The sequence below is a fragment of the Miniopterus schreibersii genome, assembly GCF_964146895.1.
Source record: "Miniopterus schreibersii genome assembly, chromosome: 6".
Classification (NCBI taxonomy): domain Eukaryota; kingdom Metazoa; phylum Chordata; class Mammalia; order Chiroptera; family Miniopteridae; genus Miniopterus; species Miniopterus schreibersii.
The window spans coordinates 72,982,468-72,999,393 of NC_138107.1; the positions used below are offsets into that span (position 1 = coordinate 72,982,468).

At 41.0% G+C, this 16,926-nt stretch overlaps 1 protein-coding gene across 1 annotated transcript in view; it reads left to right on the forward strand.

Moving 5' to 3' along the window:
• Positions 1 to 3,529: 3,529 nt before the first annotated feature.
• The window catches only part of PDE7B (phosphodiesterase 7B), a gene marked incomplete at its 3' end in the record, with an annotated part of 119,152 nt that continues 105,755 nt past the window's right edge, over positions 3,530 to 16,926 (forward strand). The window contains exon 1 of the mRNA XM_081141437.1: positions 3,530 to 4,214. Within this exon, the coding sequence (XP_080997563.1) occupies positions 3,989 to 4,214 (226 nt within the window). The 5' untranslated portion in view covers positions 3,530 to 3,988. The remainder of the gene's footprint in view (positions 4,215 to 16,926) is intronic.

Sequence of the window (16,926 nt, forward strand, 5' to 3'; positions counted from 1 at the left end):
TGGCTCAGCGGTTGAGCATCGACCTAGGATCCAGGTGATCAGGGTTCGATTCCCAGTCAGGGCACGTGCCTGGGTTGCAGGCAGCCCATCAATGACTCTCTCATCATTAATGTTTCTATCTCTCTCTCTCCCTCTCCCTTCCTCTCTCTGAAATCAATAAAGATATATTTTTTTTAAAAAAATGAAGTTTTGAAAGAATCTATTGACAGACTCAAAATAATAGGAAATTAAAATTAGTATATGTTTCTAAGTTTTTATTTATTAAATGTACATTCTCTAGAATGGTTAGAAATATTTAGTATTGTAAATATTTTATTTTTAAATCATATATGATAAGGGCTTATTTGCCTAGTGACTAGAACACCCATAAGTCTACATGATTTTTACATAGCCCCCTGAACACTAGAAATTCTTCAAAATAACCCAGGTTCTAAAGCAATTACAGTAAGTCCTCACTTAATGTCAGTATGTCCTGCAACTTTATGCAAACTTAGGTGTAACAAAACCAATTTTACCATAGGTTAATTGATATAAACAAGAGTTAAGATCTTAGGGAATCTCATCACCATTACAAGGAAATGACATTGAACTAAATGACATTATTCCGAAGAACTTCTGTATGTCTTTGACTATTTTTTTTCTTGACCATATACTTTAGTATTGTGGTTATCAATTCTTTCCTTGATAACTACAAACACACAGCAAAGTATTTTTGATAAAATTAGGTGTCCACTGGAACAAGCTGTTTTGACTTTACTAGTTCTCATTACATTTATTTATTTATTTTACACCAGAACTAATCTCTTTCCTCTTAATGGGATGTTAGGTTGACTCACAATGCCTGGGGGAAAACGAGGTTATTTTGAAAGTCTGTCTTAAAACTTCCTATCTGTAGCACATTCATTGTGGCTATTAAGATTTGTAAGAATTTTTACCTGCCACATAGATGAGTCCTCTTTGCTTCCTGACCCATCTGGGTACAGAACCTCCTCCCAGCCCCTTTTCCCCAGCCCCAGTGGTTCACACTTCTGGCTGCAGATAGATACTATCTCCAGGTGAATGATACGCACTAAGCAAGGTTTAAATCCTAGGTTTACAGGCTTGCTCTTCTAAAGTAACTTCCTAAAAGACAAGAGATCATAGCCTCTGCGATTCTAGCTATGAAATGTAACAAAATCACCTTTTAGAGACTTTGTGTGGTTTACTGATTTTAGTCCAACAAAGGCTAGCATTTTGTCAGTTTGTCCCAATCTCCTGAGCCTGCAGTTGAGCCAAAAATCTCCTGAGCCAAGCTTTCTCGCAAGATTTCCTGTACTTCCTGTTTCTGTGTGAGCCAGAAATACCATGAGAATGACCTTTCTTGTGGTATTTTTGCACTTCTACCCTGGGATAAAGAGAATCCCATATTGGGGAAAATTTTTTTAAATTGTGCAGCATTTTCAATTTTCAAACCTTCAAATGAAGTAGCTTCCTCCTTGGGAATGAAAATTCGAGGTGGTGTTTGCTTGGCCCTAATTCATCCACTAGGAAGTATTCGTGTTCAATGATCCAACATTGTGTAACTTCTCTAAGATATTTTTGCAAGGAAATATGTAAAGCAATATAGAAACTACAGTGGAAACATATCCTTGGGTTTTTAAAAAATGTCATTCTTGAAGAAATGTGTAATGGAGTTGTATGCTTAATACTTTAGTGTATGGGACATATCATATATCTGTTTTCTTTGTTCTTAACCCCTTTGTTCTGAGGGTCAGGATATCCTGATGCTAAGTACTGTTGCAAAAAAATTGAACAAAAATAAAAATAGTCAAACACTTAGGAAACTCTTCAGTTGTTATGTCAAGGAAGTGTGTGACTGAGGAGTGAGTTTAAGACATTATTCAGGAAATATGCTAATAGAGTACAACAGCCTACATGTGCCTATTAAATAAAACAGTCTGGATTCTAGAGAGGCTTAATGCCCTCACTCTGATGGAAAGAAAAGATAAGAACTGGAAGGGTTGTCAAAAGTGTTAGAAGTGTCAGACAGATGCTTAAATCCTTTCAACTCTTAACAAAGAAGGAAATTTAAAAAGGCACATCTTTCTCATAAATGGATCACTGAATATTCCCTAATTGGGTTGTATGAATATATAGTTGTTATAGGATGAGCTGTCTGGTTAATATTTTAATAAATAAATTCATAAGCAGTAGTGCCTTCAATGTCATTTATTGCCGTTTTATACCCTCAGAGGATGTTGACCCTTCTTGGTCTATTAGGAAGAGAGTAGGTTTGCCACAGCGTACTTTTCTATCCAGAAAAAAGAAAGGCCACTTAATTCTGTATGGAAAACTAAACTTATTAACCAAGGGTTTAGAGGACTAATAACAACAACAAAATTACAGTAGCCTTTGCTGGTTTCAGCTTTTGAAAAATGAGATGAGGGCTGTAGAAATAAAACACACCCTACAATGGTCTCCCTCCTCTCCCCCAAGTCTCCTCTTCCCTCCCCTAAAGAAACATCGAATAATTGTGTGATAAACCAGCCCGGACAGAAATATAGAGCAGGAGCAACAGATTGCACATCAGCAAAATAAAGCACTTTGCAATGCAGAGAAAGACAGGATTGTTGCAGTGGCCTCCAAGAAAACAGGAGCTATCTGCGTGAATGTTCAAGTTCAAATTGTTCCCACCAACCCAATTTGCTGGCAAAAATGCCAAATACAATAACCACCCCACTTTCGTTTATGTCCAGGGCTTTTCACACAAGCTACAGGGGGCATCCCCTTTGTTGTATGGATTCTGATTCCCGAGGTTACTGCCTCTGTCTTTGAGCTGTGGGCCCCAAGGCGCGGGACCCATGATTGTCCTCAACTGAACCACTCTCAATGGGGCACAGCAGTTAGTGGCCCATATATTAAGTCCACAGTGCTCTGTCTCGGGAAAGCAAGCCTTCGATACTTTCTTTCCTGTTCTTTTCACTGCCGTTTATGCCTCCTACAAATATCCTTTAAAATTAGTATTACTTTCCTACGAATTGGGCTTTTAACAATCCCAAACTACGCGTTGGGACTAGGCAACCCCAGGGCAGGTTCGCAGGAGCATCCTGATGCTTCCCTAATTCACTTCTTTCGGAGTTAGCTTTGGAGAGCGATTCAGTGTTATTTCCCTTCCAACGGAGGGCAGCTGAGGTTACAAACAGATTTGACTAATAAGCCAAAACCCAGTTAGGTTTGCTGAGAACCGAATGACAGCAAAGGGGGAGGAGGGGGAGGGGGCTGGCATGTGAACCGCGGGGCCGAGGCTCGATCCCGGAGCCTTCTGGAAACCCCGCTCCGGGCAGGCCGGGGGCAGGCGGGCGGCCCCCGCAGCCCTTCCGGAGAGAGGCGGCTGCGGATGGCCCTGCGGGGCTCAGCTTCCCTGCTTTCTTGAGGCCCGCGGGGCAGGAGCCGGGAAGCTTTGACGCTTCCTGCGCCGCAGGGGTGACTCCTTACCTGACACCTCCCCATAGCTGGCCTCTGGGGGACCCCTGCGAGAAGCCAGCAAAGGGCAACCCACTTCTTTGCCTGGAGTCCTTAGGAGCTAAACAGGCCACTCGGCCAACTTTGACAAGCACCCAAAGAGAACTGGGAACAAATAAATCAGAAGAGGAAAAGCAAATGCTAAAGCCTCGATGGCTTTCCCCCCGGCCGTCGCTCAGCCCCAGCCGTAGCCTGGGATTAATTAAGCGCCGCGAAGCCCGCGCCGGGGAGAGAGGGAACATGCGCCCCCTCTCCAAGGAAGGCGCGCGGGGCCGGTTCTCACCGGCGAGAAAGCTCGGGGAGTGAGTCGCGGTCGCCGGCAGTGGCCGCGCAGGGGCTGGAGGGACGCGGCGGCCGCGCCGCGCTGGAGGGGGCCTGCCTGTCCGCGGCGGGCGCGGACTTCCCGGGGCTTCTCCTTCCCGCGCCCGGGAAGAACCTGCCCCCCGGCGGCCGCGGCCCTGCGTCCCCCGCGGGGCGCCCGGGCGGGATGCCGGTGCTGGAGCGCTGCTTCCCCGCGGCCGAGCGCGCCGCAGGCTGGACGGCCCCCGAGGGCGCGCTGCCCTCCGCCCCGGGCTGCGGGCAGGGGCTGCTGCCCTGGGACCTGCCGGAGATGATCAGGATGGTCAAGCTGGTTTGGAAATCCAAAAGTGAGCTGCAGGCGACCAGACAGAGGGGCATTCTGGAGAACGAAGATGCTCTCCACAGCTTCCCAGGTAAACGGACTGAGGTGTGAAGGGAGCAGGGCCAGATCGGAGTCCTTTCGGCCCCTTTCTTGAAGAGCCCAAGCCATAAAAATGAGAAAAGGAAGGAAGACGGGCTGTGCAGCAGAGGGTCCGAGGGCTGTGACTAATGAATGTTTGCTCTGTTATAGAATTGCATCTTAAAATTAAGAGTGATGTGGTAGGAGGAGCGTTAATAGCCTGAAAATCAAGAAACCTGGGTCGTGGGCTCAGCTTGCCACTTGCTTGCCCCACGGCTTAAACAAGTGATATTTTCTGAGTTTCAGTCCCCAGAAGGAGGGGGTGGAATTGGATGCTCTTTAATGTCCATTACTGCCTCTGCAATCTCTTATTGACAAGTCAGAGTTATCTCCGAGAGAATATTCTTCCTGGGTTGCTTTTTACAAAGTAAAATAGAGTTTCCAGTGTTGATCTATGAAACTGCAGCCTGCATGAATGATCCCAGGCCTGAGTTTGGCCTGGAAGCTTTCTAGGTCACGGGAAAGTTGGTAAACTTCCCTGCCTCAGTTTCCCCTTTTGACAGATGACAGCAATACAAATTCCCACATTGATGTCAGGGAAAATTAACTCACTCACAAATGTGGAAATGATTCAGTGGGGTTTTGTCATGTTATAAGAATGTGCTGTGTTGGGACAGTTGTGGAGAATTTTGCTGCCTTTCTGACAGTAGGCAGTACAACCACAAGGACACCCAGGAACCCTGTGGAGGACCCCAAGGGGCTCTAACAGTGTCATATACTAAGAATGTATGCCGGGTGCCGTCTTCCTCAGGGAATATGTTGGTAGACTTTTGGAAAGTGTGGTTCACTGCCATGTGTTTATGCATTTGAAGTCTTGGCTAGCCCTGACATAATATGGGTAGTGAGAGATGGAGGCTAGGTGGAAAAGATATACCAAAAATTACCTCTCTGTTTCTCATGGGAAGAGACTAGGAATTCAAAACTCAACTAATTTTGTTTTGAAGCATTTACACAGAAATTGTTTTAAGTTGCCTAAAAATACAAAAAGGATATTACTAAAAAATAGTGCTCTGGGGGGAAAAAAGATTTCAAAGGAAGAAAAACACAACAGTGTTAGTCTTTAGTAAACAATGAGTACTTAGGAAAGAGAAGAAAACCAATAGGACCGAGGCTTGTGTGGCAATTAGGAGATGAGTGCCCAAAGAAATGGGTCTTAGAAGAAATGAGGTCATGCTAAAGGAATCCCAAATTTCATGTGAGTAGTACAAGAAAAATGGAAAAACCCACCTGGGCACAAAAGTTCCTGTGACACCTAAGCTCTTACCACTCCTGGTTTATTGCAGTATATTCAATAATTAAGATGCATAATTCAAGTTCCACCTTTGACAAAACTGTCTCATCAGTGAGTATTAACATGTCTGCGGGGCTAGGTATATATTGTTGTTACTTATGTTATATGTTAGTAGGAATTTCTCTAATTCCTGAGAAAACCAATACTACAGCGAGAAAACAGAATTCCTGAAACTTTATCAGTTAAAAGGTGCATTTTGGGGGATGTTATAAAATTGAGCTAGTTGAGTGTTAACATGCCCTGGACCACTGCCTCACTTTAATTGAATCTCTCAGTGGCCACTTCACTTCCCAGGCAGGCCCCATTTCAACACCCCCCAGGGTGTCTGCTGGCCTCCTCTCCTTCTTCCCCTGCCTTCCCGCTCCCAAGGCTCACACTTTCTGCTGTGAGCATAAAGCTTTCTCATCCATATTAGCAGCATGGCGCCATGTGGTGAAGCCCCCAAAGTCAGGTCGCTTGGCTCACGCGTCCTCTCTCACCTGTCCCTGTTGCCGCCTGCTCTCCTCCCATCAGCGGCTCTTCAACTGAGCCATCTTCATCCTAATGGCCTGCCCGCGGGGGAGGCAGGGACGCTGGTAAAATACTTCCAAAAATCTGGCATCTTTCCATTTTTAGAAAGTGATTGTTGAAGCTGTTTTTCGTTCTTAGGCTGGGGTTTTTGGTAGAAAGCACCTCAAAAAAACATCAAACCAAATGGTAATCTCTCCCCCCCTCCCCCTTACCTCAGAACCCTCAAACAATTTCTTCTTTAACAATACTTAACAACTTGTTGTTTCTCAAAACAATCCAGTGGTGCCTGCCTGTGAGCCCTGCCTTGTGCCCGGGATGTCTTTCTTTGACTCGGGCAATTGAACATGTTCTGTCCAAACCACAAAGTCCAGTTCCAGCAGCTCAAGCGTCCTTGCCTTGGAGGGACTTTCCTGATCTCCACTCCCGCCTCACCCTCCCCCCAGTCATATATTCCCTTCTCTTTACCTCTTTACCTGTGGGAACTCAACCTATTACATTTATAGCACATGATATTTTTGCCATGTTAGGAACCAAAAACAGGAAAATTAAGTCCTGTGACAGTCTATGTATATTTTGACTGTTGTCCACAATGGATAAATAGGTTTACGTTTTTTTAAAACCACAAAATTGTAGAAATTCTGAATAGAATCAACAGTCTAAAGGACTTTAGAGACAGATGTCACTGTTTCTTAATAAGTTGGATTTAACCTTAAAGTTTTCAGCTTTTCTTTTCCTTAGTGAAGGGCATCGTTATTTTTGCTCATATTTCTAGACAAGACTGGAATGTTTCTCACAAGTGAAATAGAAAAGTATTCTGAGATTTGCTTAAGTAATAAAAGGGGAGAGCAAAAGGATTTATGGGGAAATAAATGCATAAAAAGGTATCCGTGAGGGATTTTAAGATGAAATACACTGAATTGTGAGTGATGGAGGCAGACGGGAACAGTGTCCCCTGAAGAGAGCAAGAAAGTTACAGAGGATGACGTGACCCCTATGACCCATCCTGTCACCATCAGATGGGCATTCACTGGAGACTGTTGGTGACTATTCAAAGCAAAAGGCTGGAGGAAGAAATGGGGGTGACAGGAGGAAGAGAGGCTCCGCGTCGTTACCTGGCAGGGTGTGTGCATCTGGGTGTGCCCCCAGAGCTGGGCATGGGCTGAGGCTGTCACCACGGAGAGGGGCTCTGGAGGTTAGATCAGCGTGGCCAAAGTCGAGCTTCAGTTCAGTTCATTGACTCGCCCCCAGTTGCTGGATGTTATTAATAGTCACATCATTTCCCCTTCGTGAAGACACCTAAGGATGGTCTATCTAGTTAACACTAGCTCAAGGGGCTAGTTCAGAGAGACTAATTAACTTGTCCAGGGTCACACACTGACACTGTGACACAACCAGATTTGCATCTCCATTGCCCATATCTAGTCCACAAAACTTACATAATGAAGGCAAATTCTAAGTGATTTAAATTTAAACCAAGATATGGCTTTATCGATTATATGTAGATGGGCAAACATGGGGATTCAAACCAGAAAAATAACATTGCCATGAAAAATAATCGAAAGATTGTACCTCTTTTACATTTTTCTACTTACTTTGTAGGCTTTCATTTTACTTATATTTTATTTTTATTTTTTTATTGAACTTAGAGAGAGGAAGGGGGGGGAGAGAGAAACATGGATTTGTTGTTCCACTCAGTCATGCATTCATTGGTTGATTATTTATGTGCCCTGCCCGGGATGGAACCCGCCACGTTGGTGTATTGGGACGATGCTCTAACCAACGGAGCTACCCGGCCAAGGCTGTGGGCTTTCATTTTAGATCCTAGCTTCAAGCGCTGGGAAGGCCCAGAGAAAGACCCCCATCTAAATCCATAGAAAGTAAGCTTTCGTGCGTGGTGGTGAAAGCCCGCCCAGAAGTTGGAGAGTTGGGAGAGGGAAAAAGAATGGGAAATAAATACGTGGTTTCTCAAATGCCATGAGTACAAATAGTACTCTAATTGAGAGTCTAGTCAGCAATCTGTGTAAGACAAGACATCCCCTAGCAGGCCTTGTTCTTAGCTGAATAAATAATTTGATTTCGGAATTCAACCAAATAACTGCAAACTGTGCAGCTATGGAACTTACCCTTCATTTTGGTGTCCTTGGTCTAAATTTTGCATTACATTTTACTTATTTATTGAGCTTGTTCCCATTTCAATATCCTTTGGTTTCAGAAAAATATAAAAAACACACAGCTCCCTCAAAAAACTAAATTTTTTCCTCTGTGGCCATTGTACTTGTCCTGCCTTTCAAGGAGTATACAAATATAAATTAGCTTTATTATAGCTCAGTCCTTAAAATCAAACAACTTCAGATGAGAAAATCTCCAAAAGAATTCTCTGATTCCAGCACTCCACAATTCACATTGACAAAGTGCTATGTTAAAATATCTCAAATATCAAGCATAATATAAATTAAATATGTTGAAGACTGAACACACTGATCATTGTAATTAAAAAAGCATTTATTGGATGCTTAATGTATACCAGGGATTCAGAGATGAATCAAAGGCTTAATGAGAGAAGGACAATTATGAATTTGTGAATCAGAATCCCATCTACAACTGCAGCGTGAAAACAAGCACTTGTTAGTTTAAACCTCTGTGTCAACTGAAAGTACTGGCTATAAAACTAGTGAAATAAAAAAACACTTGTAAAAATTCAAACACTTTCAAATACACATTGATATTAACGATTTCATTCAAAGCAGGACAAATTGCCACGATCAAAGAATCAATTAGTCTTAATAGTAGATAACTTGACATTAATTCATAACATTTTTTCTAAAACTACTTCTTATAGGTGTTAGCCTACATTCAATCTGTAGCTATACTGGATAATAACCATTGATGATTTAATCCATCCTTTCCATGCGAATGCAAAATTGAGTCAAAACTGTAAGACCTCATCTCACCTTGAACCAAACCTGTTCCTTCACCTGACTTGCTTGTTTTCATAAACGACATCACCCCTGCAGAAGCCCAGGTTCACAACTTCTCTCCAGGTCTCCAATTCCAGTTGGCTCTAAGTACGTAAGGCTGGTTAAGAGTAATACAGTGTTGTTGCAGTGTTGAGATTTTTAAAATTTTAAATCCTGCCTCTCTTTTACTGAACAGTGTGAACCTGGGAAAATTACTCCATCTCTCTCTGCCTCAGTTTCCTCTTATGTAAAAAGGGAATAGCAATAGCACCTTCACAAAAGGGAAGGATTAAATAAGATAATGCAAAAAGTGCCTAGAAAAGAGCCTAAGCCCTGCTTTCTTCTCAGTAAATGTTAACTATCATAATTATTGATATTGGTGGTATTTTTCAACATCTTAGTGCCTTCTTTCTATTGGGTTATGTGGCCCTTAGTCAAAACTCACGTTTTGAAATAGCCTCTAGCTATAGTACTCTCTCTACCCCTCTTCTTTCTCTTTTGTGATTCAGGTCGATAACATCAAAAGAAAAATCAGAATATGTCTCGCCCTTTTTCAAAATCTTTCAATGATTTTCATGGTCTGCAGAAAAAAATCTAATTTTTTTTTTTAATGCTGAACTCAAAGCTCTCCAGTCTCTGGATGGGAAAGCTCACTTTTCCCATCTTATTTGTCATTTCTGCCCTCTAATCTCTTATGTCCCAGCCAGACAGGACAGGCATCCCACAGCTTCCTACTTGCTGTCTACTCATTGTTCCCAGTGCCTAAATTGACTTTCTTCTGTGTGCCCAACTTCTGTTCTTCCTTAAGATCCTCATATGCCCCTTCCTGCGCAAAGCCTTCCTGAGAGTACTGAGGAAAAGCATGTCTCTTCTGAGGGCTCACAGAACTTTCTTTGTATTCATTTCACTGGAAAATCACTTTATTTTAGTATAATTAATGCACGTGTTCTTCCTCACTGCCTAGATTTCCAGCTTTTTTAAAATCTGGAGAACATTCTATTCTTTTCGTGTTCTCCCTAGATTCGTTCACACGTCAGCTACTCAATACATTTTGATAAGAGGAATTATCAAAAATAATACAATAGCTTCCAAGTGACCATTAAATGCATGAATGAACATTTTTTTCTAGGCACAGATTACTCAAGAAATAGAATCCTAGTTCTTCCTTTTAATGGAATCATTTTTTAACATTTTCTGCCAGAAGATCAGGATTAGTCATTATAGCTTTTAAAATAAAAGACTACACAAGAGTGATTTTCAGAACTATTAAAAATATCTAAAGTATGTGCTAAACTAATATGAGACAGTTCGCTTTTCACATGGAAAAGTAGCGATTTACTGATAAATAAAAAATTTTAGAGCAAAATGCATACAAATTACGCCTGCTTTTATATACTTTTAAAATAATTGCTCTGTTCATGCATCTTGAGACATTTTACATCAACTGAAGTTTCAGAGGTTGCTTCTTTTACAGATAACAGTCTGTATATTTCTCAACGTAATTTCAAAAATAGAATGCGGAAGGTGTGTGTTTACTCGGCCCTACAAATGAGCTTTTGAGGGGACAGAGCTGAATGGAGGATGTTATTCCCACGTCCTTTGCTCTCTGCTTGGAAGCAGTTTCTTTTTCCTTTTTTTTTTTTTTAACAAGACTGGTTTAACTGGACAGCAAAGCATTGACTTTCGCATCTGATTAATTTCTAAAAGGAAAACATTAGAAGCGTTATTGTAAAAAGACCAAGAGCTCCAAGTTATTTTTTTAACGTATAGAAGCAGCTGAAAGTGTGTGCTCCTTTCTACCACCTGATAATGTTCACTCTTTAACTATCAGTCCACTTCGTAGTATATAGTAGGCACATGCACTATATCAAAATAGTAAGCAAAGCTCACAGTACTTGTGATTTAATGTAACGCCCCAGCCAAGATGATGCACAGTGTAGACCTTATTTTTTCTTTTTTTATTTATTTCTCTCTACCTTTTCATAAATTTCTCTATAAAATTGACTTCAATCTCTAAAAGGCTAAGAGACCTCCCCATGAGATCAGTTTTATACTTTCACACTTTTGTCTTCAATTTCTTCAGATTTCAAAATTATCAGATAGCCTTCCTTCAGAGTAATTCTCACAGAAAAAAACATGACATGATATTTTATAGATTATAAATCAAGCCCCTGTCCTGAGCGTTTTGTCATTTCATCAGCTCTCTCGTACATGCGCAGAGGAAGTGCTAAAGAAGGGCCTGAAGGTCACGCTTCTTATCATTAGGAACAAGATAAACCTTAAAAATCCGCCTCGTGTGCAATTACCTGGCATAGATGCCAAAGACAAGCCAGGGCTTAAAAGTGAGTCCTTGAAAGTGTATGGCCTTAAAAGTGAGTCCAAGGGCCAAGCATAATGCAGAAAAGTAAAATCCCTAGAGAGCAAAGGACAAATTCAAGAGAGATTGAGTAGCAGTTGCGTGTACTTGGTAGTAGAAATTGAAAGGTGAAAAAGCCGGAAAATTGTAAAATAAAATCAAGATGAGAGACAATGGGAATGAATGTAAACTTTAATAAAGGTATTGAAAAGGAAAATTAAATAGCCAAAGGTAGTAAGTCACATCTAATACAATATTTAGAACCTTTCCCATTGAATCCTCAGGGCTCCCCGACCTCTGGAATGAAAGGCAATGTCCACGTTCTCTTTCGCTTCCTTCTCCATCTCTTTTTGGATGGCCCCCAAATATCCCACATAAACCTATAGACTTGATGAGGACTTACGAAAACGCAAAGACATTCGTTTAGAGGGTCTGTGACAAAAATTCATTCAAAAAAGTAGATAGAATTTGCTGAAGAAAGTGGTGCAGAAAGAAAAGAGAAAGGGACAGGTAGAGAGCCGAGCATAGAGCAAGGGGGCAGAAATGGGGTGAAGGCTCTGCACAGAAGCTGAGCCAAGTGCAAGTGTAATCAGAAACACATGCAGAAATCAAGACAAACAGTCACTGTTGAAAAGATTTGTAATAAGTCACGCATTTCCACATTCGAATGTGCAATACAATGTAAGCCTGTTTCTCTTCTTCAACTAATCAAACCTTCCTCTTGAGCCCACCCTAATGGGGGATAAGATAATCTATAGCTGCTAATTAACAAGGTGGTGGGCAGTCTCTTCCAGATTAAATTGCTTCTTCTGGATACTTTCCTTCCCCTTGCTTCTCTCCAAGGTGGTATCTGGGCAAATGTGTGTCTTGGGCTCCACACATGTTTCTACTGCATGCAACACAGGGTCAACCTGAGGTGGGGAAACAAAGGCATGTTCACCGGGCCACTGGGTTCTGCCTTGGACTGTATTCCCCATAACTCCCCAGGTGTCAGGAGTAGATGGCCTTACCCTGGGCCATATCCTTCTTCCAAGGAGAAGGGAGCCTCAGTGTGCAAGGAGCAAGAAACCGTATCTATAGGCCTAACTCTCAATGTTAATGGGATGTAATAAAAAATGTAGAGAGTGTCTTTATCTTTCCACAAAGACCAGTTCTCATATTTATTGTTCCATTGCGAACTCACACACAAAAAGCAAGAAACAAACCAAATAAACAAAAACCCTCTTACTATAAAGATCAAATGATGAATATTAACTCTCTCCCTCTTTCCCTTCTTGCTAGAGCATTGCTAATCACCCCAACGGATGCCTCTGGTGGGGCCGAAGGGAAAGATACACACAGGGCAGTACAAAAGTAAAAGCACATAGCTATATTTCAAAAAGCATTACCTCCATTACACACTGGTTGAGCCACGAGGTGCTGGGCCCTGTACTTGAGTATTGCATACTCAATAATATTTCTTTTAGGTACATTCCTATGTATATGCTGAGCCTAAGTGTTCTACCCTTTCTATTACTTCTCTGTCCCTTTAAATATGTGCATGAATTTCTGCAACCATCTCAGGCCTCGGACACTGAAAAGTTTAACTGAATGACTGTGTGAAACAGGATGCGGACAAGTCACACCTTTCTGGGAAGGTTCCACATTGAAAGCGGGGGTTTTATATCCAATACAAATTGGAATTGTCGTCCTCATGCAGTGCATGGTACTGTGATCGGGCCTGAGACATTTTCATTGCTCGAATGTGCTAATTGGAAATATCTGAGAGTTCCTTTTCCCCTTCTTCTCTGGCCCCGAGGGAGATGGGGTGGTAGACACTGGGAGAGGTAAAGGTGCCAGCATTGTTAACAGGATCATTATTTTCTCCTAGCGTTTTCACCGGAACCATTATAGCCTCTTTCGTGGCAGCCGATCCTGAGAAACAGCCGCCCCCTCCCTGTCCTCTCTATAACCCCCCCAAGGTTAGGTACACCTGTCTTTTTGCCTTCATTATCTTCCTTAAATATTCATTGAGTTCCACACTGCTTTTCTTGGATCAGCCCCTAATTCTAGAGAACTAAAGAAAAGGTTTCCTCGTCAGTTAAATTGATCAATAAAATTAAGAACTGTGAATTCACCAGATTTATGAACTCTAAAACAAAGTGTTTCTACCCTCTTCAGTCCTATCACCCTGTTGTTTCATTTTGCGATAATTGCACTGTAGAATATGAATAGACAAAACTGAATGATCGTAAACTTTGTTTTGAAAAAAAAATTTTTAATTCTCTCAAGCACTCCAGAATTAATTAGAAACACTCTAGGAGGTCAAAGAATGGGAAATGATGTTTTAATGTTACATAAAAATATTTAGCACCTTCTGCTCTACAATATGTATTAATTGAATAGGGATCTATTCCCAACTTAGAAATAGAAATTGAGGCCTATATTTACTTCTTCAAAATATTCAAAAAGGGAAATAAATATGTAATTCAAATTTTTAGGTTTCTCTTTCAAAACAATTTGAAATACCAATTGAGTAATTCTTTTGAGTGTCTACTCAATGCATAGCATTATGCTCTGTACCTGGGAGGAAAACGGAAGGAAAGAGGTCATGAGCTGTTGGAAAAGACAAATATATAAACAGCTCACTGACTTTAAGGCAGAATGGCATATGTTTTAACATCCAATAGAAATAATGCCCTATGGGAACAGTGAGGAAGGACTGTGACGGCTTATTCAACTAAGTTTATTTAGTGATTTTCATGTGCCAGACACTGTCTGGTTCTGTAGAAAATAAAAATTCATAAACCAAGAAAATTGAGGTAGATGAATAGATTAGATAGATAGACGATAGATGATATAGATGATAGATGATAAATAGATAGATAGATAGATAGATAGATAGATAGATAGATAGATGATAGATAGATAGATAGATAGATAGATAGATAGATAGATAGATAGATAGATGATAGATAGATGATAGATAGATAGATAGATAGATAGATAGATAGATGATAGATAGATAGATAGATAGATAGATAGATAGATAGATAGATAGATAGATGATAGATAGATAGATGATAGATAGATAGATAGATAGATAGATAGATAGATAGATAGATAGATGATAGATAGATAGATAGATAGATAGATGATAGATAGATAGATAGATAGATAGATAGATAGATAGATAGATAGATAGATAGATGATAGATGATAGAGTGAGGTAGGTAAGTGACATGTTATACTAGAAGTACATACACAAAGCCTGTGCTAAAACACAAGGAAGTGGTTAATTCTGTCTGTATGAGGGGTGTTAAAGGAGTTTTCAGGGAGGAGGTGATTTTTTAGGTACATTTCAAGGTAAGTTACATTTCTCCATATGAAAAAGAGATGGAGGACACTGCAAGAAAAAGAAACAGTGGGACAAAATTCAAAAAATTCTAGAGAATGCCCGGTCATGGGATATGGAGCATATTAGGAGGAAGGCTAGAGTTGAGACTAGAAAGGTAGGCTGGAGCCAGATTACCAAGTGCCTCATTTGTCTTTGTAAGGAGTGTATCTTCTGGATAATGAGAGGCTTCAAATAATTTTATTGGCAAGTGACATGATATATTTTACATTTTAGAAAGATCATTCTCTAGCAATAGTGGCTAGAATTGGATTTAGGGTAAGGATACTAATGTATTTCTAACCATCAGTATGGTGTTTATTGACCATATTTAGTAGATATTGAGAATTTTGAGATGATGACTACTTTTCCTTTAATGTACAAAACATCTTTCCCAAGTCCTGTAGCATTTTACACAGAACCACAAGAAATAATACACAAATCATCAAGTCAAAGCAATTTACCACTCGACACCACTCTGTCCTGAAGGATTTATATTCTGAATGTTCTTCCATCCAGGTCTCCCATTCCAGCCATGCTCATCTCTTCCCCAGATTCAAGACCTGGCACAGTCCCAGAAGAGTCTGTCTTTGCCAAGTCATATTTCTTCCTGTCTTCAGGTTGCCGTGTTTCTTTAAGCAAACAATTCTTTCAAGGCTAGGTGCCACAGAATGGATGAGAAACTGTATAAGGAAAACATAATTTTCTATATAGTTTACAATGTAATGATTTAGATAAAACTACATACTCAGTACAAACCAAGTGGCATAGATACTCCATGTGGGCTGGGCGTTAACTCACCCCTTTCTAGAGTGATCAAGGAGGCTTTGTGTGGACTGGTCATTATAGCTATGTCTTTAAGATGGTTAAGGTTTCAAAAACAAGTGACAAGGTGACCCTCTTGGTGAGGAATTAACATGAATATAGTAGGTACAAAGGCAGAAAAGCACAAAAAATTATTGAGAACTGGAGATTAGTCAAGGTAGCTTGGTATGAAGTTTGGCATAAAGAATACTGGGAAACAGAGAGAAAGACACGAATGGGACAAGGTTACGTATGGACAAGAAATCTTAATTTTATAGAACCACTGAAAAATTTTAAGTGGAGAAGTAGAGATCTTTGCATTTTATAATGGAAAGTGCCTTTATAATCAAATAGTTGAATCACCCTATTTTTTAGATGAGAAAACTGAGGCCCCACAGAGGTTACACAATGTCCTTGGAACCAATTTGAAGTCCCTTGATGCCCAGCCTTGCTGCCTGCCATGGTCAATCCCTTAAACTCCTCAACCCCAAAACTTCCTCTCTATGCAATAATCTCTCTAAATCTAATTTTCTGCCCTTTTTACTCCCAAGCATTAACATCTCTGATTGTATCACATAAGTGTGTGATGTGCATCTACACAAGCAGGAATTATATGTTTACTCATAAATGCATATGTGTGCTCGTATTTCTCTTGTTTTCAAACTTAGATTAGAATTTGCTCTGGGCAAGTCCCAAGTCCTCTCTTTATGAATTTCCCCATCTAGAGTGCCTGCAATGTACTAAAAGGGTAGTTCACCAGAAAAGAATAGCGAAGGTGAGAATTTAAACGTGATTGTGAGGCTAAAGGAAGTTATATGTAAGGCAGTGGTAACTGCTGGTTGCTGTAACCATCATAAATGAAATGCTACCGTGATTCTGTTCAGTAGCTCTGTTTCTATCTGCATTGTTGCCTGGAGGTAGAGTTTCAGGAGGGTGGGCCAGACAGAGGCAGTGCATGTGGCTGTTGGAAGCTTGAGTCTATAGTACATTGGCCCATAAACCACTAAGTCCCTCAGGCTCTCTTTGCAAACAGGGCTGAGCTCAGAAAGCAAGTTGCAACATTTAGACAAAATTTTGTAAAGCTTATCCACACCCACTTTTTTTTTTTTAAATATATCTTTATTGATTTCAGAGAGAGGAAGGGAAAGGGAGAGAGAGACAGAAACATCAATGATGAGAGTCATTGATCAGCTGCCTCCTGCACGCCCCCTGCCGGGGATCGAGCCCGGGCATGTGCCCTGACCGGGAATTAAGCCGCAATCTCCTGGATCCTAGGCCAATGCTCAACCACTGAGCCATGCCTGGCCAGACTCCACATTTTTTTAAATATGCTGCTTCTACAAGGTTTTTGTGCCCCAAAAGGAAAAGTGTAAC